General features: G+C 39.5%; 1 protein-coding gene and 1 pseudogene across 1 annotated transcript; both read right to left on the minus strand.

The window, feature by feature from the left end:
- Positions 1 to 5,850: 5,850 nt before the first annotated feature.
- Positions 5,851 to 18,730, minus strand: LOC103933353 (annotated as a pseudogene).
- LOC125478570 (triosephosphate isomerase, cytosolic-like) lies at positions 12,135 to 12,690 on the minus strand. Its single transcript, XM_048586854.1, has one exon. The coding sequence runs from the start codon at positions 12,630 to 12,632 to the stop codon at positions 12,135 to 12,137; it is 498 nt and encodes a 165-aa protein (XP_048442811.1). The 5' UTR covers positions 12,633 to 12,690.
- Positions 18,731 to 26,378: the final 7,648 nt, after the last annotated feature.

The following is a 26,378-nucleotide window of genomic DNA, read 5'->3' on the forward strand; positions in this document are numbered from 1 at the left end:
AAACCGTAATAATAAGTGACAAAATACTCAAATATGGTTCTATTTTCTCATTTCCAATTCCCGTAAAATACATTAAATACAAAGATGAGTACTATAAAAATATGGATTATGTAGAGAGAGCCATGGATATGGTATATTTTTTAGGGTAAAGTACAAAAAACTACCTCAACTATTGGGATCACGACAGTTTCATACCTCATCTTTTAAAATTGACAATGTCATACCGCATCTTACGAATTTGTGACAATGCCATACCTCCATCAAATTTTCTGTTAGTTTTTCTGTTAAATGCTGACGTGGCAAGAGACGGAGACCACTTTCTATTAAAAAATTAATAAAATATTATTAAAAACTAAAAAAATATTTAATATTTTTTAAATATTAAAATAATAAATAAAAGTAAAATTAAAAAAAAAATAGGGTAAAGTACAAAAAACTACCTCAACTATTGGGGTCACGACAGTTTCATACCTCATCTTTTGAAATTGACAATGTCATACCGCATCTTATGAATTTGTGACAATGCCATATCTCCGTCAATTTTTCTGTTAAGTACTGACGTGACTTGATTCGGGACATACTTTCTATTAAAAAATTATTAAAAACTAAAAAACATTTTTTAAATATTTTTTAAATATTAAAATAATAATAAAAAGCAGAGGAAAAAAAAAAAAAACCATCAGTTCGTCCCTCCCCTCCCCCTCCCCCTCCTCTCTCTTCTCCCCATCTTCATTTTCTTCTTCCCCCACCTGCAAACCCAAAAAAATTAAAAAAAATTAAAAAATTTTGAAAACCCAACACCCCCTGCGGAAGAACAAGAAGGAGAAGAAGGAGGAGGAGGAGGAGGAGGAGGAGGAAGAAGAAGAAGAAGAGGAAAAAAAGAAAGGAGAAGGAGAATGAGGAAGAAGAAGAAGAAGAAGAAGAAGAGGAAGAAAAGGAGGAGAGGAAGAAAAAATAAAAAAAAATTTGAAAACCCATCAACACCCCCCTGCGGAAGAAGAAGAAGGAGAAGGAGAAGGAGAAAGAGGAAGAAGAAGAAGAAGAAGAAGGAGAAGGAGAAAGAGGAAGAAGAAGAAGAAGAAGAGGAAAAAAAAAGGAGGAAGGATTTTTTTTTTTTTTTTTTTTAAACCATCAACTCCCCTGCGGAAGAAGAAGAAGAAGAAGAAGAGGAAAAAAAGAAGGAAAAAAAAAATTTGAAAACCCATCAAACCCCAAATCCACCACTTTCATCCATTCTCCACATCCTCTTTCGCACCTATCCTCTACCTTCTCTGCTCACCCATCTTCCCGCCGACGGATCTGGGGTTTTTTTTTTTTTTTTTTTTTTTTTTGGGTTGCAGGAGGGAGAAGAGTGGGTGTGGGTGTGGGGAAATTGGGTGTGGGTGTGGGTGTGGGGAAATTGGGTGTGGGTGTGGGGAAATTGAGTGTGGGTGTGGGGAGAAGACAAATTGGATTTTTTTTTTTTTTTTTTTTTTTTTTTTTTTGTTGGGATTTGCAGGTGGGGGAAGAAGATGAAGATGGGGAGAGGAGAGAGGAGGGAGGAGGGGGAGGGGGAGGGGAGGGACGAAATGAGGGGTTTTTTTTATATTTTTTTTTCTGCTTTTTATTATTATTTTAATATTTAAAAAATATTAAATAATTGTTTTTAGTTTTTAATAGAAAGTAGGTCTCGAATCAAGCCACGTCAGCACTTAACAGAAAAATTGATGGAGGTATGACATTGTCACAAATTCGTAAGATGTGGTATGACATTGTCAATTTTAAAAGATGAGGTATGAAACTGTCGTGACCCCAATAGTTGAGATAGTTTTTTGTACTTTACCTTTTTTTTTTTAATTTTACTTTTATTTATTATTTTAATATTTAAAAAATATTAAATATATTTTTTAGTTTTTAATAATATTTTATTAATTTTTTAATAGAAAATGGTCCCCATCTCTTGCCACGTTAGCATTTAACAGAAAAACTAACAGAAAATTTGACGGAGGTATGACATTGTCACAAATTCGTAAGATGCGGTATGACATTGTCAATTTTAAAAGATGAGATATGAAACTGTCATGATCCCAATAGTTGAGGTAGTTTTTTGTACTTTACCCTATTTTTTATCTTGATATAGGTGAAGCCGTACAACTTCCGTACTTTTGAAATTCAAATTAATCTAGATTCCAGAAATTTCAAATTTGATATTAATTTCCAAGAAAAAAAAAGCTAGGAATTGCAAATACAACAAAACGAAAGGGTAAGTAAAAATCATTTTGGAACAGATAAAAGTTCTTATATATTGAATACTATATTAGGTAAATATCTACTGACGACAAACTTGTGTCTCTTATATTTACAAAAAAGATAGGGAAAAATAGGTATTATTTATATTTAATTTTAAATTTTAAATTTAAAAATAATTTCTGATCGCACGATATAATATAAACGGTCATGATCACGGGATCTTCGGAATCCTCACAAAAATAATCCGACGAGGATCCTTTTCCAAGAGATAGAAGACAGATTGTGATTCTATTGACAAATATAATAGGACATTTTTATATCTGTCTCCTATGAACACTCTTTATAAATGGTTTTTTTTTTTTTTTTTTTTTTTTTTTTTTTTTTTTTTTTTTTTCGGTTCTATCCGGCTCAAAAATGAGGCATAGTCCTAATCCAACTTGTATGCGGTTTTAACAATTATTAGGTTCAGTAGCCAATTTTTTTTTTTTTTTTAATATAACAATATATTTTACACTTAGAGAATTTGTCACATCCCGGCCCGGGCGGGACCACTTCCCGGGCCCACTCCACCACTGTAGCACGATATTGTCCGCTTTGGGCCCCGACCATGCCCTCACGGTTTTGTTTTTGGAAACTCACGAGCAACTTCCCAGTGGGTCACCCATCATGGGATTGCTCAAGCCCCCTTCTCGCTTAACTTCGGAGTTCCGATGGAACCTGAAGCCAGTGAGCTCCCAAAAGGCCTCGCACTAGGTAGGGATGAGAATATACATTTAAGGATCACTCCCCTGGGCGATGTGGGATGTCACAATCCACCCTCCTTAGGGGCCCGACGTCCTCGTCGGCACACCACGGCCAAGGTTAGGCTCTGATACCAAACTGACACACCCCGACCTAGATTAGGGCATGCTGGCCGTCACTTCCACGTGACGGCCAGCATGCCCTAATCTAGGTCGGGGTGTGTCAGAATGGAGGAATTCAGTTAAGCCATACAACCTAATTTGGTATCGAATTCGGCATCCACAAGATTCGAACGTAAAACCTCTCACTAAAGGGAGGGAGTAGTTCAGTTGGCACTTAGTACTACGGTGTAGTGATACTCCTCTTTACTTGTAAGTGTGAGATCTTACGTTCGATTTTCACCAAAGGCGAATACATTATTATTGCTAGCCCATTATGACACTAAGCCCACCCTCTTCCCCTAATATAAAAAAAATCATTTGTTCAAAAAAAAAAAATGGCCTGTTCAAAAAAAAAAAAAAATTATTAGGTTCAGTTTTATTAATGGCTTGTTAGATTAAGTCTCAAACACTTAATGCAAAAGGATAACACTTAGTACTCATTTATGAGCTCACAATTGAAAAATATCACGTGTTCCTTGATTTTTAACACCTAAGAAAAATTAATAATGTGTCAATTATTTTTTAAAACAATAAAAGATGTTAAAATATTATTGAACAAAATTAAAAAGTGAGTACCCAAATATTATCCTATACAAAATGAACAGTCTGGAGCCAAAAATAATCACAAGACGACATATGGATTTTTGGATAAAAGATGACAAAAATACTCTTGAGGCATATTGGGATTCCTATGCGCGAGCAGTGGGCAATTATCCCTCAACCAAGTCAAAAATGCCCAAAAAAGGTAATAATTCAAAATTCATCTCATTAAATCCCTTTTACAAGGTAATTCTCAAAACCTATTTCATTCCATATACTTTTACCTCTTTTTTCCTCTTTTAGCTAATCAATTAAGCTTTCATTCCATAACCTCCCAAAAAACATTCCTTTTAATTAGCCAATTAATATATTTATTCCTAATCAATATATTAATTGCTAATTAAATCACCAAATAACACCCAAAAACACATAAAGGGCCGGCCACTCTTTCTCCAAAGATGACCGGCCATGCCCTATAAATATGACCCACTTTTCTCTAAAAACCTAGTTCCACACTTTTACAAAACTCCCAAAAGCTCTCCAAACACTTTTCTCTCTAAATTCTAACTTTGGCATCGAAAGTTCTTCGGCCAAAGCCCCCCCATCCCCATTCATCGTGGACGCGTAAGGCTCTTGGCCTTGACCTAAGGTGTTATTTGTTTTGTAGGTGTAATTTTATCCAAGAACAAGGAGGAAGAAATTTGCATCCACAAACAGGTACGCAAACACATTTGCTTAACATCTAGCTAGAGTTAGTAAATTTTATCTTAAAAAGGGTCTCAATTGTTAACTTAGGTTTTAAAAGTATCATTTTATCTAGAGTTACTAAACACTAAACTTAGGTGGCACTTATTTATGCAGCTATAATTTAGTAAAATAGACAAGTTTTAGATAATAATATTTTAAGATGAAAACTAAAACTAAAAAAGTTAATTGAAACGAATTAATTTTTTTAAGTACTATAAAACTGTCACATAAAATACTAATTATGAACACTTTTAAAGATGGAATTTATTTTTGTGTTTTAAAAAAGGGAACTTTAACGAAAAGTTTTTGGTACTGTTCACTTTAATAAAAAACCATATTTTTACATTAAAAAGTCAATCATAGTACTATTCATTTTACTCTTTATTTTGTCATTATCGTTAAAACTTAAAGTTTTCAAGCCATTTTCATTAGTTTTCCTTTTAAAAAAATGATAAAATTTACCACTCTCTTATAGATATTTACGTGTGACTTGTTGTTGGGGTCGGTGGTTGTAATTTCTTTGTTCTGTTGTCTTCCTTTTTGCTATTTTTCCCTTGCTCTCCTTTCCGATCTGCCCATTTCTTCATACCCCCATCGGCATTCCTCCTTGCTCATCTTTGCTCCGATCTACAGCCACTTCAAAATCGCAGTTTGTTGCAGTTCTTCGAGATGGTGTGTAGAGTTTCGGTGTTCCCACCAGCTTGGATGTTCAACACCACCACCTTCTCACTATTTGCCTTTGTTGGCAGTGTTGCTCGTGGAATCCCACAGGCTTCCTTTACATGGTTCTTGGTTCTCGTATGTGTGGTTGTGTTCGGACAGGTGCTCGTGGTTGGATGTTGTAACGACGAGGTGTTAGTTGGTTGGTGGCGAATGTTTGTGCTGGTAGGGATGCTCGGTGGCGGGTGCTGCAAGGGAAGCTTTGGTTTTCTGTTGTTGTATTCTAGGGCTTAGGCCTATACTGTTTGTTGGGTCTTTTGGGCTAGTTTGGCATGTCCTATTTTGTTTGTTTATGCTTCTGTATCTTTGGACCTTATACTGTTCATTTGTGTTTGGTAATTAAATTTACCCACTTCCAAAAAAAATAATAAAATAATAAAAAGGTAAAAAAGCAAGTCTCCTCATCATATGAAAAGAAAATGTACTCTTAAAATAAATAAATAAAAATCAACACACACTACAATTTTTCTTCATCATTCGAATTGCGCAATAGTACAAAAAATAAATGGTTATAATTAAATTAGGAAAATGTTATTTTTACTTATTTGTTAATAAATATTTTCCTAATTTAATTTAATAAACATAAAGTTAGACTACTCAGTAGTCTGTACAAGTCCTACCTAAAACGTTTGATCTCCACCGGGGTCCCCCTTCCTAAGGGACAACTTACACATGACTTCCAACAAGCACTACTCAATGAAAAATCATTGTCCTTATTAGAAAATTAAATAAAATAATTTATAGTTTCTAATGGGACCATCTTTTAATAATACCATTTCTCAATACCTCCTCACTAGTGAACCCATAAGGCAGTCTTGCCACAACATCTTGAATCATCAACTCTTTCACGCTCGATATGCTTGCATGGTAAACTTGTAACCCTAGGCCTTTGAGTGCATTCATCAACTTAGCATATGGGTAGTCTTGATCCGGACTCTGAACACGTATCTTGGCTTCTGAAGCCATAACCTTCACGTACACATCCACTTCCACAACGGAAGCAGCAGCTGCCCTATTACTATTACTAATAGTATTATTATTAGCATTAATATTAGACTAATGATGCTGGTCAACTATAGCGCTGGTGCTTTGGCTGGATTGATGATCAAGATTGTTACTTGTATTATTGCCCGCTTTAGGCTTTTGTGTTGTTCTTGGACTTTGGCATCCAACTCCTCAACTTTTGATTTGAGTTGATTGATGTACGCCACGGCATCGGCAAGCAAAGCGGACCTGTCCATTTTGGACACATTGGGAACAACTGACCGGAGGACACAGAATCTGTGGTTGAGTCTCTCCCTCCTCTGTTCTCGGCCTCAACGTGGTTTGACAATTGTGATTGTCTACTTGCAGCTCCATTGTTTGATGACCTTCCTCGGTTTTTTGATCGAGTCTTGTTCTTAGTATTCTCGGAGGTGAAATTACCAACGGAGTTAGAAGGTGATTCTGGTGATGAGCCTCCTACATTGATAGGTGCAGCTTCGTTTATTCCACCTGCATCTGGAAAAAAAGAAGTACTGAACATCATGTTAAATTAGGTGTATTACACGTAGGTGACGCAGTGTAATTTACTGATGGACCTTGTAAACACGAAAAATTCCTGAAACAAGAAACAAGAATACGTGTACAAAATATATTTTTTGTTTGTATTGATTTTGGGGTTACAATCTCTTTGTAATTTGATCCTCTGATTCTATCTTCGTAGGGTGTAGGTTTGTGGATGAGCTGTTGATCCAAAGGGCCGTTGGGGCTTGATCTAAGGATGAACGGATGATGAACACTTTCTTCAAGGGCCGTCGGGGCTTGATCTTGAATAATGGTTGTGTGGATTTCTTCAAGGGCTTTTGGGCTTGATCTTGAATGAACGGATGATGAACGATGAACACTTTCTTCAAGGGCCGTCGGGGCTTGATCTTGAATAATGGTTGTGTGGATTTCTTCAAGAGGCCGTCGGGGCTTGATCTTGAGGGTTGATGGATGAGCGGATCTTCAAGGGCTTTTAGGCCTAATCTTGAAGACTGAGTGTATGGATTTCTTCAAGAGGCCGTCGGGGCTTGATCTTGAGGGTTGATGGATGAGCGGATCTTCAAGGGCTTTTGGGCCTAATCTTGAAGACTGATTGGATGTGTGGATTTGTTGAGGTTGTTGATCTAAAGGGCCGTTGGGGCTTGATCTTAGGACGAACGGATGATGAACACTTTCTTCAAGGGGCCGTCGGGGCTTGATCTTGAGTCGGCGGAAGTTCTTCAAGGGCCGTTGGGGCTTGACCTTTGAAGGAGGATTTGACGAAGAACGAAGAGTGTTTTCTTGATCCTTCGGGATTTGCTTGAGAACTTTAGAGTTTCGAGGCTTCAAGGTTTTGGTGTGATGTAAACTCCTTTTCTTCTTTCTTTTCTTCCTCCCTTCTTCCCTTTTTTTTCGAAATGAATGCCTTGGCCTCCTATTTATAGAATTCCAAAACTTGATTTTTGGATTTAAATAATCAGATGAAATAAATCATTTCTGCCAGATATTGACACGTGTCCTATTTGATGACCTTTCCAATTTATTTCGATTTTTCGTTGAGTCACACGCTACATGTAAAATTTATGTGACACGTAAGCGTTGAAATTTTAATTATTGGTTAACATTCATTTCACCGAAATTTCGATGTCTACAAATGCCCCCACTTCAAGGCGCGTCGTTGACATGTGCTTGTCACGTGTATGAGATGCGTTTTGAAGTTCCTTAATGTAGATGTCGATCCAAGGGCCGTCGGGGCTTGATCTTGAATTGGGCTGGAAATTTCTTCAAGGGCCATCGAGGCTTGATCTTGAGTTCGACTGGAAGATTTTCTGGTTTCCTCCAATCGTTGATTTTCCTTTGTGCTACTCTTGAACTGGGCTGGAGGATTCTTTTGGTCTCCTCCGAAGGTCTGAACTTGCTCCTTTTATATGGAGTTGAATTTGATTCAAGGGTGGTGAACACTTGATTTTGAATCGGACTTGTGATTTCTTCAAGGGCCATTGAGGCTTGATTTTGAACTGGGCTGGAGGATTCTTCTGGTCTCCTCCGCACGTTGATTTTCCTTTGTGCTACTCTTGAACTGGGCAGCAGGATTCTTTTGGTCTCCCCCCGAAGGTCTACGAGCGGTTTCAGGATATGGCAGGCAAGTACAAGGTGGAGGTGCTGACCTGTTTCTTTGTTCAATCTTTCCAATTCGTATTGAAGAGGGTTGGAAAGATTGAAGTTTCCTTGTCCCTTCTCTGGCAGTGTATCAACCGTTGAAGATGACTACTCGAGAGCAATACTAGGTAAACAATCAGGAATAGATTCCAGGTAGTCGGTTCCAGATCGGAAGACTGACTCCAAGTGCCGCTGACTGCTCTCTTTCACTTTGCCATGCGAGTAATAACAAAGACAAAGGAAAAGACAGGGAAAAAGCATGATATGAGATACCTTTGCTTTCGAAGAAGCAGCAAATGAATCAGCACATATATTTGTTATGCTTGTCTCCACATGCTTCGATGTATCATTTTCACTTGCCTTACTTGCTCCCCTTTGCAGAAGTGGTATTTCCTTATGCAGGTTTAGCATTTTCTCTTGTAGTATTTGTCCTCCGATGCAGGAGTTGAATGCAACCTTTGCATTTAAATGGTGCTTCACTCCTTGGTGGCAACTGGTTTGAGTGGAGGTTCCGACATATTGCTTCCTCTGTCCTTGTCTTGGCAGGTGAGAACAAGGGCAAAGGAAAAGATAGGGAAAAAGCATGATATGAGATACCTATGCTTTCGCCCTTGATGATATGAGATACCTTTGCTTTTGAAGAAGCGGTGAATGAATCAGCACATGCTTCAATCTATCGTTTCCTCCTGGGTCATCTGTACTCCAGGCATTTGGTATCTTCAAAGGTTGAATAGGTTTTCTCAAGGGAAGAAGAAGAATTGAGTATTTCGAGAGGCTTTGCTGGGAGTGCGCCTTCAGAGGTGAGGAAGAGTTGGGCATTTTCTTCAGGTCTGCCTTGCCATAAGAGACGAAGGTCGACACATATAGGGATTTCTTAATAGCAAGTAGTGGTACCGTTCTTTTACCCTTGTCGACAAACGTCTCTTCGATATCTGAACGACGCCTCTTCGATTTCTGAACGACGCCTCTTCGATTTCTGAACGAGCGCCACTTTTGACAAAGTTGCACGCGTTTTCTGAAAAGCAGAGAAAGCGTCGCCGAACTTTGCGCTTGTCGGCTAAAGACGTGTAGTTGCGATGATGGCCTCCACGTGTTCTCGACTTTGTCAGATATCTTTTGACAAAGTTGAACGCGTTTTCTGAAAAGCTGCGAACACGTCTCCGAACTTCACGCAGGAAAATCCAGATTTTTGAATCGGTGGTCGTGTCGCTTGGCTTTTTACAGAGGTATCGATCACTCCAACATACACACTCTGAAAATTGCCCATTCTTGAAAATCGTCTCTGGCATTTTGAGAATTATCTCCATCCACCCCTTCTCTCTGAACACCTTTGAAAAATGGCTAACTCATCGAACCTTTGCTTAGATTTGAGTCTCAGCAGCGATCCGGTTGTGCCCCGTCAAGGTAATGTATGGCGCCCTTCTTTTTTATCTTCTAACGGTCCTCTTACAGGTGAAGACTCTGTGATGAAGGACGCAACAACAGCTACGATAGTAGCTAGGAACCTCCTCACTCCTGAAGATAGTCGACTGCTTTCAGGACGGTCCGATGAGTTGGCCGTTCAAGAGTCCCTCGCTCTCAGCGTTCAGTGTGCAGGCTCTGTGTCCAACATGGGCCAACGCCTACTTGCTCGCTCCCGTCAGGTTGAATCGTTGATGGCAGAGGTGGAAAGTCTCAAGCAAGAGATCAAGCAGCTGAAGTATGAGAATAGAAGTTTGCACGTACTTGCAAACAACTATTCGACGGGCATGAAGAGGAAGCTTGATGAGCTGCAAGAGTCTGAAGGTCGGATTCAAAGTGACCGTCAAAGGTTTTCGTCTTTCCTCCAGAGGCACCTTTTTCCTGGGTCTTCCAGCGTTTGGCCAAGTATTGAGGCCTGGAATGCTCTAGCTTCAACGCCTCCCGCTTCGATGCCTTCCGCTTCTAGAGTTTTGCCAAGTAATGGGGCTTCACGTGAACATCCTTTGTGAAAGCTCCATCTTTTTTTTTTTTTTTTTTTTTTTTTTTTTTTTTTTTTTGTACACACTTGTAATTTCTTGAAGATTAATGGAAATGCTTTCTTGTATTCAGTGTATTGTGCTAAATACAGATAAAACATATACATCACCGTCCATCATCATTCCTTTTTTTTTTTTTTTTTTTTTTTTTTTTTATTTTATTTTATTTTTTTACTTTTCTTTGCTTTCGGTGGCACTGATCCACCATTTATTTATATATATATATATATATATATATTTCAGATGGTGCCAGAAGCACCATCATTGTTGTTTTTTTTTTTTTTTTTCTTTCTTTTTATTATATATATTTTTTTTTCTTTTAAATTTTTTATTATTCTTTGAAAGATGCTTCCCAGCATCATCATTGCTACTTTTTTTTTTTTTTTTTTTTTTTTTTTTTTTTTTTTTTTTTTTTTTTTTCTTTATATGGCCATCTGCAAGGCTGAGTTCGTGGGTGAAAACCCAGGCCGAGTCCGAGAGAAGACGGAGGAGATCTTTGGGTGTGAGTTGACAAACTTTGATTTTGTCAATCACATTCAAAGGCAGCAGCAGAGGCAAGCAGATGTGAGTTGACAAACTTTGTTTTTGTTAATCACATTCACAGGCAGCAGCCATGGCGGAAGTGCAGAAGCAGCCAGAGCTTGAAGTAGTGCAAAGCGTCGAGCTTCACGATCGGCTAGTCGTTTGACAGCGGTCAATGAAGCTCTTCGTTGATTTTGATCAAGGTGGCCAAAATAACGAACTCGAGGTATGCAAGGCGTCGAGCTCGAAGTGGAGGAATTGCAGCGGCGCTAGGTGATTGCTGCAGTAGCCGTGTCTTCTGATGGCTGCGATGGTGGAACTTTCACCTTTTTCTTTGCTTTTGTGAAAATAAGAAGAGCCAAGTCTTCTTTCTCTTCCTCTGCAAAAAGCTGAAGCAACACCAAGACAAAGAACAAATTATAAACAATAAATTTATACCTAGTACTTTTGCTCGCTATGCCGTGAACCCCACTTTTACCGTGTTTCGATTTTTTTTTTTTTTTTTTTTTTTTTTTTTGAGCTACTGTTGTTGGCGTAGCTGCTTCTTCACGCTCAAGTCAATAAGCTTCGACCCCGACTGCCCGTACCTCACCGTGAACCCCGCCACCAGGCTCGGATCAATCTCCGTCTTGATCCTCACGTTCTTCGCCCCCGTCAGCTTCTGCACCTGCTTCGCTATCTGCGCCAAGTGCTGGGTTTGAGGAAGAGAGATGTTGAAAAATTTCTTTAGACACCCAAGAGGCTGCAGGAAGCTGTGGGAATACGGTTTGCTGCTGTGTTTTGGTGAAATCTCCGCGCTGGAGAAGCTCGTCGACGTCACCGGCATAGACGGAGGAGTGAGTTGCCGAGCTCGGATCGGCGGAGGAAAGCGAGTCAGGCTCGATGGGAGTGGTGTGGTTGAGGAGGATGTTGCGGAACTCGTCCTCCAACCGAGCCATGGCGATCTGGATGGCAGAGTTGAGCTTGGACTGTTCGCCCTCTGAAGCAAGCGTGGCTGAGGACAGAGAGCTGGGCCTGGATCGAGAACCTGGAGGGAGAAGAGAGTAAAGCAGAGGGAGAGAAGAATATGGTTTCCGCCATTGGAGCTCGGTTGCTTGCTCTGGTTCTTCAAAATTCCTGCAAAAATCCCTAAGATTTGAAGCTCTAGAAAATGGCAGAAAGTTGCTGAAGATGGTGACTTGGGCCGAGGAGGAATTTATATATATATATATATATATATATATATATATATATATATATATATATATATATATATACACATTTTCTTTTGAAGAAACTGTTTTTTTTTTTTTTTTTTTTTTTTTTTTTTTTTTTAAACATAGCTTGCTGATCTTGTTCTCCGATTTGTAGCCTCTGCAATTGCCTTGGTTTGTGCGGCTACAACCTCCACAGTAGTGCCAGCTTCTCGCTGCTCAAGGGTCTCACCGACACAAGCTATTACCTTCAAACCTTGAGAAAGTGCATATGCAACCTTGTCCGCAACAAACTCATTGGATTCACCCAAAATAAGTTTTCTTTCGGAATGACCAAGAATTACCCAAGGAACCTCGAGATTGACTAGCATCTCAGCACTAACTTCACCAGTGAAGGCACCACCCTTCTTGACCCAGCAGTTTTGTGCCGCAACATGGAAATCGGGCCTCAACAAACTCTTCACCACTGGAATAAACACATACGGTGGGCTAACCACAACCTCCACAACATCTTGCGACGGAACCTGTCCCTCATTCAGTATGTTGACGATCTTCTTCACCTCATCGAAGGTTCCGTTGCATTTCCAGTTGCCGCCGACGAAAAACTTCCTGCCCATCTTTTCTCGATAATCTCGATAATCTCGAAATCGCACAGCGGATAGTGTGTCTGAGCCTTTCGGATTTTTGGGGTCCGTGGGAAGTTGGTGGTGATGTCAAAGAGGCTAGATCTGCGGCGAGGACTGCGCGAGGCGGCGGGTAAGCCCGGCAAGGAAGTCCTCCTCGTCGCTGCTGCAACTGCCTCCCTTGGTCTCGGTGGAGCTCACCACGGACTCGACAGGGGAGTTCAGGGCAGAGTTGGAGTCGGACGAGTCGAACTCGTAGGGGAACTCGGTGGGGAAGCTGACGCGGGATTCGACGCTGTCTCTGTGAGATTCCGGAAAAGAACAGAGTGAGGTTTCAGTTACCACCTCGTCTCGTGCCACCTACTTCGGGACTTCGAGCAAGTGCCTACCTGCTGCTGATTTGTTCTCATACACTAAAAATGTGCCCTTGAGCTACATCTTTAAAATGCACAGATCCCATAAAGAAGTCCTCATATGTTTCAGTGCAACCCTCAAGAAGGCGAACGAGCATCAGCATGCTAGCATTGAACCTGGGCGAGATAACAGGGATGTGAAATTGGCGGGAATAGCGCCGGTTCCGGTGGCGGCGATGACAGAAGGCTCGGCCTGCTGAAGGAGCCACTCGATGGTCTCACCGTCGGACTTGTGCCCTAGCTTCCGCGTGAGCTGGAAAATCCTAGCTGCGCACGTGGCGGGCAAGCGGATGCGGCGGGTTCTGGATCGTCATCGACTTGGTTGGTTTTGTCGAGGAATTGTAGTGGAAAATTGGGCCTGCAAACTGATCGTTCTCTGAAACTTCCAGCGTCTGAATCGCCGCCACCCTCAGAAGCCTTAGATGCTTCAGTTCCTTCTCCTTGCTGTTGATCTCTACCCCATCATCAACGGTTGCCATTGTTTGCAGATTGTTTTTCTGGGTTTTTGAGGCTCCGGGAAGTCGCGACTGAAAGAGCAAATTGTGTTGGGAGTGTTGGAGCCGAGTAACGATGGGCCTTGAGAGCTGGGCCCGGATTTGTAACTGGGCTCGCTGGCTTTGGAAAGAGGAGTAAAAAGTTTTGGAGCCGGCCCCTTTTTTTTTTTCTTTTTTTTTTTTTAAAAAAAACAAAGTAATATTTTTTCCTTGTAATAAAACTGACTTTTATTTGTAAATCTTTAATAAAACCCTTATTTTTTTATTTTGATGTGACTGAACTCAAAGTTGAATGTTCGAGCTGCCTACGTACTCTTTCAAAGAAGAGATCAAGTCGTAACGTAGTTCAAATGAGTGATAGTTTTGATGATGATTTTGCCGTACACAGTTTATGCTCTTGCGGGCCAGGAGCGTGATGCGTTTGCAGTTTCAGCTCATGCAAGCAAGGAGCGTTTGTTGTCACCTTTTAGGCTCGTGTGAACAAGGAGCTTTTGATGTCGCCTTTTATGCTCGTGCAGACCAGGAGCGTTGGTTGTCGCCTTTTAGGCTCATGCGAACGAGGAGCGTTTTTTAATTTGTCAAACGATCTTAGAGAGGCATTCCTTGCAATCTTTATAGCAAGGAGTCTTGACTGAGTGATTGAAGAAGTCTTTGGGGAAGAAATCGCGCATCGTGATGGCAACGGGCGATCTTTGTGTCATAACTTCATCATCCTCAACACTTTCATGTAGCTTTGAAGGTTGACGGTAGCTGCTTTGCCCCCTTTCCGATTGGTGAACTTGTGGAGGAGACCTATGTTTCTTGTGCATTTTCTTTGGAGTGACATAAGTCCATCCTTCATCTTCACTTGACTTGACTGACATGGTTTTGGAGCATGCCCCCAGCGGTTGAGGTGACGATTTTGAGTTCAAAGAGCCAGAAGTGATGGTGGTATAGTTTGACTTCACCACATCATTAAGATCTAGCTCGATGATCCCTTTCTGAGCCAACTTCATGATGAGATCTTTTAGCACAAAGCACTTTTCTGTCGGATGACTAATGAAGCGGTGGAATTTACAGTACCTTGGACTGTCAGTACGGTTCATATCTTCTGGCCGTTTACACTCAGGTAGGTCGATCACCTTTTTTTTCAGCAAGTCATCTAGCATGGCAGCCACGTCAGAGTCGGGGAATGGATAAGTCTTCTCCTCAAGCTCCTTCAAAGTGCGTCTACGTATCTCTTGATCACGAAAAGCTTCGGTTTGAATCGCCTTGCCTCGTGTATGGGTTTTGACTGGAGTTGTGTTAACCGTCATCGCTTCCTTGGTGGGTTTCCACGTAGCCTTATCCACCTTTGGCCCCAAAACTTTGTCATTCTTGTAGTCGGCGATCTGCTCTTTCTTCCCATGACGGGTGATGCTTAACTTCATATCATGGGCGCGGGTGGCTAACTCCTCAAATGTTCGTGGTTTGATGCCTTGAAGGATGTAGTGTAGTCCCCACTGCATGCCTTGAACGCACATCTCGATGGCGGAGGTTTCAGAAAGCCGATCTTTGCAATCCAGGCTTAATGAACGCCATCTATTTATGTAGTCGATGACAGGTTCATCTCTCCACTGTTTCGTACTGGTCAGCTCTAGCATGCTTACAGTACGACGAGTGCTGTAGAAACGGTTGAGGAATTCCCTTTCTAGCTGGTCCCAACTGTTGATAGACTCAGGTTCGAGGTCAGTGTACCAGTCAAAAGCATTACTTTTCAGCGAACGCACGAACTGTTTGACGAGGTAGTCTCCCTCTGTCCCAGCATTGTTGCAAGTTTCAACGAAATGGGCGACATGTTGTTTCGGGTTGCCTTTTCCATCGAACTGCATGAATTTTGGGGGCTGATAACCCCTTGGCATCTTCAAAGCATCAATCCTCTTGGAGTAAGGCTTTGAGTACAGTACGGAGTCGTGCGAGCTTCCTTCGTACTGTGTCTTGATAGTGCTTGCAATCATCTCCTGTAGCTGCTGGATAGAGAGAGATCCCATGGATGTCATTGCTTGGTCTGGCTTCGCTTCTCTTCAACTTTCTCCACTGGTGGCTCCTCTTCTTCGTCACCTTCTTTCTTTAATAGGCCAATATTTGGGTCGACTTTTACGTCGGGCAGCGCATCTAGTTGGTTGACAAGTGCGGCAATCTGCAAGTCCTTCTCTTCCACAGTCTGTGTGAGCTTTGCGATTGCTTCATTCATCTGAGCTAGCTGTTCTTCAACAGAAGTGACGCCGATGGTCATGACTTGTGCAACCAATAGGCATGACTTTCCTTCAGACATCCAGGGTGCTGATGAAGAAACCCATTGGCCATTGTGGGATGTCATCTTATGCGCCTTAGCAGCATGCTTTGGTGCCCCCAGCAAGGTTAGGTTGATGATAGACTCGCGCCTTTGATGTTCCCTTTGCTCGCTTAGCGGTACCAATTTTGAAGCGGCATGTTGATGAGTGGTTGTGGTGCCAATGGATGCTCCATTCGTGGCGGAAGTGCTTATGCTTCTTCCCTTGGTGGTTGCAAGAACGGCTTGTCCCTTGCTTGATGCCATTGATTTTGGAGGTGTGCTTTGGTTGTTGTCAACTCCGTAACCATGCTCCTTCAACTTCTTTTGAGTTTTGGTGAGGTCGCGATCTTTGTCGTTGACGGTGTTTGAAACCTTCTTTCCAAGATTTGAAGAGGAAGCAAAGTCATGCCTAGCCTTTGACATGAGTTCGTAGGCATTTGGGTTGAAGCCTTCTTCGGTCCTTTTAGTTGGAAGAGAGCTTGGTTTCACCATGACACCATGTTGCGCCTCCAGACGGTTGATGAGTCCGGCGGTTTGCAAGTTTTTCTCCTCTGCAATCTTTATCAGCCTTGCAATTGTTTCCTTCATCTGAACTAGCTGTTTTTCAATGGAGGAAGTGCCGATAGTCATGACTTGTTCTTTGTTTGAAGCCATGGACTGTGCTTGAATATCTTGAACGGAGACAGAGATGAGAGGTAGAGATTGTCCCACTGGGCGTGCCAAATTTGTAAACACGAAAAATTCCTGAAACAAGAAACAAGAATACGTGTACAAAATATATTTTTTGTTTGTATTGATTTTGGGGTTACAATCTCTTTGTAATTTGATCCTCTGATTCTATCTTCATAGGGTGTAGGTTTGTGGATGAGCTGTTGATCCAAAGGGCCGTTGGGGCTTGATCTAAGGATGAACGGATGATGAACACTTTCTTCAAGGGCCGTCGGGGCTTGATCTTGAATAATGGTTGTGTGGATTTCTTCAAGGGCTTTTGGGCTTGATCTTGAATGAACGGATGATGAACGATGAACACTTTCTTCAAGGGCCGTCGGGGCTTGATCTTGAATAATGGTTGTGTGGATTTCTTCAAGAGGCCGTCGGGGCTTGATCTTGAGGGTTGATGGATGAGCGGATCTTCAAGGGCTTTTAGGCCTAATCTTGAAGACTGAGTGTATGGATTTCTTCAAGAGGCCGTCGGGGCTTGATCTTGAGGGTTGATGGATGAGCGGATCTTCAAGGGCTTTTGGGCCTAATCTTGAAGACTGATTGGATGTGTGGATTTGTTGAGGTTGTTGATCTAAAGGGCCGTTGGGGCTTGATCTTAGGACGAACGGATGATGAACACTTTCTTCAAGGGGCCGTCGGGGCTTGATCTTGAGTCGGCGGAAGTTCTTCAAGGGCCGTTAGGGCTTGACCTTTGAAGGAGGATTTGACGAAGAACGAAGAGTGTTTTCTTGATCCTTCGGGATTTGCTTGAGAGCTTTAGAGTTTCGAGGCTTCAAGGTTTTGGTGTGATGTAAACTCCTTTTCTTCTTTCTTTTCTTCCTCCCTTCTTCCCTTTTTTTTCGAAATGAATGCCTTGGCCTCCTATTTATAGAATTCCAAAACTTGATTTTTGGATTTAAATAATCAGATGAAATAAATCATTTCTGCCAGATATTGACACGTGTCCTATTTGATGACCTTTCCAATTTATTTCGATTTTTCGTTGAGTCACACGCTACATGTAAAATTTATGTGACACGTAAGCGTTGAAATTTTAATTATTGGTTAACATTCATTTCACCGAAATTTCGATGTCTACAGACCTATGCAACTAATATGTACTTAGTAAATGACCAAAAGGAAAGAAAAATGTTTGGTAATTGGTACTAGGTACTAATCGTTGACCATGCCATTTCAGAGCTTAATCACTATTTGGTAATATCGACAAATAACCAAGCAAGTTCGAACATTGTACAAATTAGGTACCATATTTTGGTATTTGGTAAGTACCAAAAAACGAACGGCTCTCGAATTTAACATAAGTTTTGGTGCATACCTTGCCGGGTCAGTTCAATTTGATCTGCTGAAAACAGTTCATTTTCTAGGATAGGATCAAGTATATTGCCTTCACGACTGGTCTGCTGCTTTGAGAGCCTCCTGTTGTTGTTGTTGTTGCCGTCTGATCCGAACAGCGACTTTGATAAATGCACTAGACCGTAATCTTCTTTGATCACATCCAAAGAGGCCAGTTCAACCACCCCACAAGGAGTTGCAATGCAAACCAAAGTTTGGATTCCATGCATTCTTGCTTCTTTCACTCTCTCACACTCATAAAACTGAAATTCATGGTCACCTGCAAGCCAAACAAACCCACCAGAACCAAATGCCCTGCCGAGAATGTTGTCACTATTATTACCGTGGCTTGCAGAGAATGACTGGGTTAAAGAAACGGCGTAAAAGTAAAACAACTCGGAGTCAGTGACATCTCCATGATCCACCAGCCTCATGTCCAAATCCATCACGTCCTCATGCAAAAGAGCTTCAAATTCCCGGTTCACTTGATTGCTTATTTTCGATGCCAAGTGGTCGCAAGTGTACTGAAAATGTCCGCCAGCCCACGACAGGGAAACTTGGTCACTACTGCTGTCTTTGGAGGCTCGCCAGAAAACGGAATACACCCACCACTAAGGCACGTTCTGAACTATGAACTGTAGGCGCTGTTGAAATGTGGTTTCCTGGCAGAAATCGGGTGGACAGCTTGAGGATATGATTTCTTCCATAGTATTTGCCCTAGTTTGGTTTTGCTACAGAAGAGGACTTTATGTAACAAGAGACAGGAGGGTGAGAAGCAGAGCAGTGGAAGAAGAGAGTTAAGAAACTAAGAGATCGAGGCTCTCAGTGAGTGGTGTGGTTTTTGTGATTTGGTTATGGGCATAAATGTAGGGGAACCAATGCCCAGCTTTATGCGTTGCACTGTTTATTATTATTATTATTTTATTATCCGGAGAGCTTTGCACTGTTTGGACTTTGGGCAAATGGTGCCAACGTTATAACCACGGTGACATAATAGACTTAATTTGTTTATTTAATTAGAGATATGTTAAATTTTTTTTTTTTTTAAATAAAGGAGTAGGATTCTCTCCCTTTTTATATATAAAATTCAAAACAAAATGTAGATGTGACGTAATCGTAACTATTTAAATATTTAGGAGGGATACAAGGGGAAAAAATTCTACCCTACTTGGTATATGTTGTAAGGACATAGTCAAGAGGAGCAAGGACAATGACTACTACTAAAGCTTATTAAAATTTCAGAAAATAAAAAGAGAGAAAATATAAAATGGTTGCTAAAGTTTTAGTGACGACTTTCAAATGATATTTAGTCGCTGAAGAGGCAGTTGATATGTTAGCTACTTTTGAATAATTATGCGTTATGCATTGCACTTCTTCCCAATTTGGTTATGGGCATAAATGTAGGGGAACCAATGCCTAGCTTTATGCGTTGCACTGTCTTTTATTTATTTTTAATTTTATTTATTATTTATTATTTATTTTATTATCCGGAGAGCGTTGCACTGTTTGGACTTTGGTGCAAATGCCAACGCTATAAACACGGTGAAATAATACATTTAATTTGTTTTTTTAATTAGAAATATGTTAATTTTATTTTTTTAATAAGGGATCGGTTCCTGTCATTTCTCTTAATACCAATAGCATACCAACACATGGTTATAGATTCGAGATCGAACAATAACATATTTTAAAATATAAATTTGGTGAACGCTAAAATTTTATTTTAATATTAAAAAAATAAATATCACTAGACTAAAATAAGGGAGATTTTTGATGCGATCTTTAGTCATCAATATTCTTTGACTGAAACCTTGTTGGTTTTCAATTTTTGGTCGAAGTTCCTGAAATTAATATGATAATTTATTTCTATGTATGTTACTATATTTTTTAAATTAAAAATTGAAATTTATAGTTGTTTATGACACACCCCGACCCAGAAAGTCCACTAGGATTCCGAATCGAGCTGTACTGGCCAACATCTGGAAGGTGACGAAGCCATAAAGTATAGTGATGTGGAAAATGTGAATAAATTTAAACCTAAAAGTGCCTAAAAACAAGAGTGCGCTGTGAGCGGGAATGAACCAATTTCCCACACGACGTTAGAGCATAAGTAAAGTACAGTAGTGTGGGTAAGGATCATACCCTCAGAGGTAGCCACCTATGCTGAGATTCGCCAAGAATCCTAGTCTTTCAGCAGCTAAAACTTGGAAGGGCAAAAAATAAGGGTGAGTGGGCCTGAAAATAAAGTTTTAATAAAATCCTTTTGAAAATGTTATAACCTCTAGCTGTAAAACTCGTATAGTTTACAGAAAATAATACTATGTATATACGTAAAACAATGCACAAAGACAGTAAAAACCAAGTATGCCATGTCATAACGTTTCAACACTGAAATATGTAAGCCAGGTGTGAAAATCAAGGTAAAATAATATGCCAGCTGGAGTCACCTAACGTGACCTGTACGACTGAACCTATAGCTCACCAACTTATGCCTGCATATGAGTTGGAACCATCTAATGTGGTATGTACGATATGCTGAGTGTAAATAAGTACGCTCAAGTGCTATGATCACGTGAAGGCTGTGCGATGAATTACGGGTCACCTACGAGTCGGAATCACCTATTGTGGTCTGTACTACAGGCTGGCACCAAACTTGGATCCAAGGTGAGTGTGCGGTGCGGGAGGTGAACATCACATGAATAACTGTGCTTGGTCTCGGGCAGGAATGATAGGAGCATATTTATGCGACTTAAATGGCTTGTTCTCGTACATTTACGTTATGTTTCTTTAGTTATTTTAGTTCTTTATGCTTCTTTTGTGTGTTTTCAGGTTCTAAGGGCAAAGTATGCAAAAGGATGCCTTTTGGAGCCTTTTGGAGCAAATTAGAGATTGGAATGGATATCATATGCTTGGAGCCAAAAGGATGGACGAAATTGAAGACTTGAAGTAGGAAAGTTAAATCCTAAAAAGACCTCATGTTTGAGCATCATTGAAAACTCCTACGCATTTTAGAACACAAAAACAACATTCCTAGCAACCTTAGGACATTGTCGTGTGTTTCCTTGTGTCTCCCTTCCTTGCCATGCAAGGAAGGGCTTTGTTCCCTATTTTAAATACTTAAACACTACCACTTATCATTCACCACTTATCATATCATACATTCATTTATCACTTATCATAATCATTCACTTATCACTTAACATATCATACACTTATCACTTATCACTCATAATCATCTACACATTTCAACCATTTAAACACATGTACTTCACCTACAACATCCACCTACTTCACCTACAACATCCACCTACTTCACCTACAACCTCCACTTACTTCACCAACCTCACACACTTACTTCACCTACAAATGACATAGCCATATGTTCCCTCCACTACTCCTATAAATACCCTTGCATTCATTCACTCCCCATTCAAGTCAGATCTCATTTCATACACAACACACCACAAACACATCCCTTTCTCTCTTAGCCGTGAGTCTCCCTTAGAATCCAAAAACCATCTTTCCATTTCCATCACTCCTCACTCCATTCCACACTTCCATTCCCCCAAACCAACTATCCTTAGACCTTATGCTACAATAAAGAGGAAGAGAAGAGGGCCTAAACGTTCATACAATTCAAGTTTGAGTTGTTGGAATGTTTAGGTGTTTCTTTGATTTCAATGTTTAATTTTAATTCTCTTTGTTTTGTATGAGGAACTAAACCCCCCTTAGCTAGGGGGTGATTCGAAATATATGTTTATGCTTGCATTTTGATTTGATTACTTCTAATTGCATTTCATAAGTTGTTGATTCAATTTGTTTAACCGTTTGATTGATAACTTATTTATGTATGTTTATTAAGAATGCGCGCTTAATTTTCATGCATGAATATGACGCTAGAATATAAGTGATTTTCACCTAATCGTTATGAACTTATATTCACAAGTAGTGGAGGTTGCTTATAAACAATCGCGTTAAATGAATTCTTGGCACGAGTTTCATGCTCATCATAGTAACGAATGTCTCGTCAACACTTATAGTTTTCATAATGCTTAATGATCTTTGATTGTATCTTTATTGTGCTGTTCACGTAAAGGACTTTTGGAGAATGTTGTGAATTGCGTTGCGCTAACCCATCCAATTCATTAACTTAAGGAAAACTTGACGGTTAATTTAAGCGGACCTAATTAACCCGGGGTGATGAGTTTCATAATTTATCGAAAGTCAACTGGAAATCTTTTTATTATGCAAGTGTAACATATGTGGAGATGACCCCCTTAGCTATTCTATCATCCATTCATTCCATTTCATCAATTTCATATTTACATTCTGTCTAGTTTATTTAACTTGTTTCGTTATTTCAATTTTCGTATAAACTTAAATCCCCCTTTACTTTAATGTCAATTTAGTTAGAAATCATTTTAGTTTGTGTTTTTAAAAGCATTTTGAGTCTTTGGTTTGTCTTAGTGTTTTAAAGTTTAGTTTTACATTCTTTGAGTCTAGTTTAGTGTTTTATATTGTGTTTTTACGTTTTTGAGTCAAATCCAAGTGATTAACAATCCCTCCTAATCCCCGGTCCAGAACGATCCCTACTTATACATATACTACAATTTGACGAAAAGAGGGTTTAATTTGTGTGCGTATAATTCTCGCATCAAGGAACACTAACACTGGGGTGCATGATAATGAGCTCATAACAATGTAATGTAACCAATCATTCACATACTAACTCACTTGAAGCTTACTTGAGCCTCCGCAGCATCATTCCATATAATGCATAACAATAGTAATAAAATACTAAAAATATAATTCATTCACGACATGGCATTCAAAGCATGGTTCAAATAAAAATGTTTCTAGAAACCGTAAAGCATATATATATGTATATATATATATATATATATATACACTATAAAAAGGAAGAAGACCCACTCACCTGGAGTCCGCGCTACAACTCCTTAGCACAAACATCGAGGCATCACGAACGATCAGCGCCTAGAACAATTATCAAACCACATCTCAGAATCCTTATCAATAGAACACATAACTTACAAAAAACACATTCCCAAGGATGTTCTAGAATGATTTAGGACCCATTGATCAAAAGTCAACCGTAGGTCAAATATCGACGGTAGGATCTACAACCCTACATAACTCGATCTGGAAGATCTGTACCTCGGATTTCCGATCCGTAACTTCCAAATATCCACATTATGCTTCTAAAACATCATACAAAAGTTTCATTACAACCCAACGATTTGATCTCCGCCAATTACCAAAACCAAGTGGCGGCCGACCTTTTATTTTACGAACTTACAAATCTAATTCGGAAAAATCCGTACGTTAGATTCCTGATCCGTAAATTCCTATGGTCCTAAAATATTACGTACTATAATTTATTAAAGTTTGGTGACGATCCAACGGTCGGATAGTCGATTACTATTCTAATCAAGTGGCAGACCCTAATGAAACTAGGTTCAAACGATAGAAATTTGTTAATCGAACTTCACAAATGGAATCAGGGTATTCAAATTTAGCCTAGGAAGGTCAGGGGACGTCTCGGTCCACGCGCTGTCGCAGGTGGTGGTTGGCTGCCCCGACTTGCTGGAAAAATCAACAATTTCCAAAAATTACCAAATTTTACAGACAAGTAGATATCAGTAAGGGGAACAATTTTCATACCTATGGCCAAGTCCAATTTGGCCAGAAAACACTTGAAATCCACCTCGGTCTGTCGGAAACCCTTGAAATGGGTGTTCTTAATTCGACTCCAAACAAGCTCTGACACCTCAACCATTACTTAGGCTTTGTTCCTGGGGTTGAGGGGAGTCTATTGGTGGTGGTGGTCGATGGGATTAGCTTCAAATTTTGGTGATTTGAACCCAAAACCGCCGCACCCCACCGTGCGAGTTCTCCTAATTTCAAGGCCAAATCCCTTGATTTTTAGGGTGTAATAGGAAGGGGGAAGGTCATGAAAGGTTTTCCAAGTGGTGGTTTGATGAAATTCGTCGGAAAAATGGACGATTCATCGTCAGAAAATCTCCCAAAAATGGGTCAGGTCACGGGTTAAGGGGAGGGTCCGATTCTTTCTTTCTTTTCTCCCTTATTTCCCCTCCTTTCCTTTCCTCCTGATTGGCCGATTCCCTCCTTCCTTTATCTCCTTTCTCTTCTCTCCTTCTCATCCTAGTCGTCCATTTCTTCCTTCCTTTTTCTTTTCCTTTCATCCCAGCCACACACGTGGCATTTCACATGGGTTCAGATTTTCTGGAGCCTTCTAAAGAAGGTTAAAATTACCAAAATATCCCTGACTTTAAACGTTAATAACTCCTTTGTTATAACTCCAAATTATGTTTCGGTTGTGTCCATGCGTTCGTAACGACGAATACTACGAGGACACGTCAAGAAAATAGATCCTACATGACATGACAAGGCGGTCAAACAAAATCAATGCATTTGCCTTGAAGAGCATTTTCGTACATTCACTTATTAAAATTATAAAAAAAACCCATAAAATTGGAAACGGGTCGTTACAGTTTATGTTAATGATATTTTAAATAAAAAACCATCATTTGTGGGATTAAAAATATTAAAATATAAATATACTATTATGTGTGTGTGTGTGTGTGTGTGTGTGTGTGTGTGTGTGTGAATATGTAAACTTGGGTACATTCATCAAAATTAACCAAAAAATTATTGTACCAAAACATGGGTACATTCTTCAAAATCACAAAAAAAAAAAAAAAAAAAAAGGATATTAGGCTTAATAACATTAGTAAATTTCTTCGATTAAACTTAATATAAATACAGTCTCAAATCAAAGAAAAAAGAATGTACCCATATAAGGTTAAAAAAATTGAATAGATTTTATATTTAAAAAAAAAGGTGCATTTTACCTATAACAAATTGGTATATTTAAGCATGAGTAAATTTGAAGATTAAAATTTTGAAAAAAATACATAAATGGGTACATATAAGATTAAAAAATTGAAAATATTATTTAAAAAAGCTAATGGCTACAAACTTATTCTAATTTTTATTTATTTATTTTGGAAATGTTTTGAATTGAAAATTAGTTAGGAGTTTAATAAAGGTGTGAGTATTAAAATTCTAAATCAATTATTAATTTTTATTTTAGAAAAAAATTATTTAACTGACATGTAAATTCATTATTACATTAATACTAGGGACTTGGATCAAAATTTGAAAACTAATAAGGTTTCAGTCAATAAATATTAGCATTTGCCTATACACTTTGTGTGTATGAACACATTTTTTTAGAAAATGAGAAGGAGAGAGGGAGAGAGAGAGAACGTAGGGGGAGTCGGAGGTTTTTATTTTTATTTTTTTGTTTATTTTTTTTGTTTTTTTTAATATTGGAGGTATTTTAACATCACCTATAAGTGAGGCTTCAATAAAAAACAATAAAATTTAGACCTTTGAAATACCATTATTGCCCATCATTTTTTTTTTTTTGTGATAGAAGACTAAGTAGTTTTTTCACCCTTTTTTGGTTGACAAAGCTTTTATTAATTAACAGAGATTAGTAACTAGGACCGAGTACTAATATTTCTAAAAAATAATCACGTACTATTGTAAACACGAAAAATTTCCTGCAACAAGAAACAAGAATACCGTGTACAAAATATATTTTTGTGTTAATGATTTTGGGGTTACAATCTCTTTGTAATTTGATCCTCTGATTCTATCTTCGTAGGGTGTAGGTTTGTGGATGAGCTGTTGATCCAAAGGGCCGTCGGGGCTTGGTCTAAGGATGAACAGTTGATGAACGGATCTTCAAGGGGCGTTGGGCTTGATCTTGAAGAATGGGTGTATGGGTTTGTGGATGAGCTGTTGATCCAAAGGGCCGTCGGGGCTTGATCTAGGGATGAACAGTTGATGAACGGATCTTCGAGGGCTTTTGGGCTTGATCTTGAAGACTGGGTGTATGGATTTCTTCAAGGGCTTTTGGGCTTGATCTTGAAGGTTGATGGATGAGCAGATCTTCAAGGGCTTTTGGGCTTAATCTTGAAGAACGATTGGATGTGTGGATTTGTTGAGGTTGTTGATCCAAAGGGCCGTTGGGGCTTGATCTTAGGATGAACGGATGATGAACGCTTCTCTTCAGATTTGACGAAGAACGAAGATAGCTTTCTTGGTCCTTCGAGATTTGCTTGAGAGCTTTAGAGTTTCAAAGCTTCAAAGTTTTGGTGTAATGTAAATTTCCTTCTTTCTTTCTTCCTTCCTTTTTTTCTTCCTTCCTTTTTTTCTTTCTTTAAAATGAATGCATTGGCTTCCTATTTATAGAATTCCAAAACTTGATTTTTGGATTTAAATAATCAGATGAAATAAATCATTTCTGCCAGGTACTGACACGTGTCCTATTTGATGACTTTTCCAATTTATTTCGATTCTTCGTTGAGTCACACGCTACATGTAAAATTTATGTGACACGTGAGCGTTGAAATTTTAATTATTGGTCAACATT

The sequence above is a fragment of a genome, unplaced genomic scaffold (assembly GCF_019419815.1).
Source record: "Pyrus x bretschneideri cultivar Hongxiangsu unplaced genomic scaffold, Pyrus_bretschneideri_v1 Contig25, whole genome shotgun sequence".
Taxonomy (NCBI): Eukaryota; Viridiplantae; Streptophyta; class Magnoliopsida; order Rosales; family Rosaceae; genus Pyrus; species Pyrus x bretschneideri.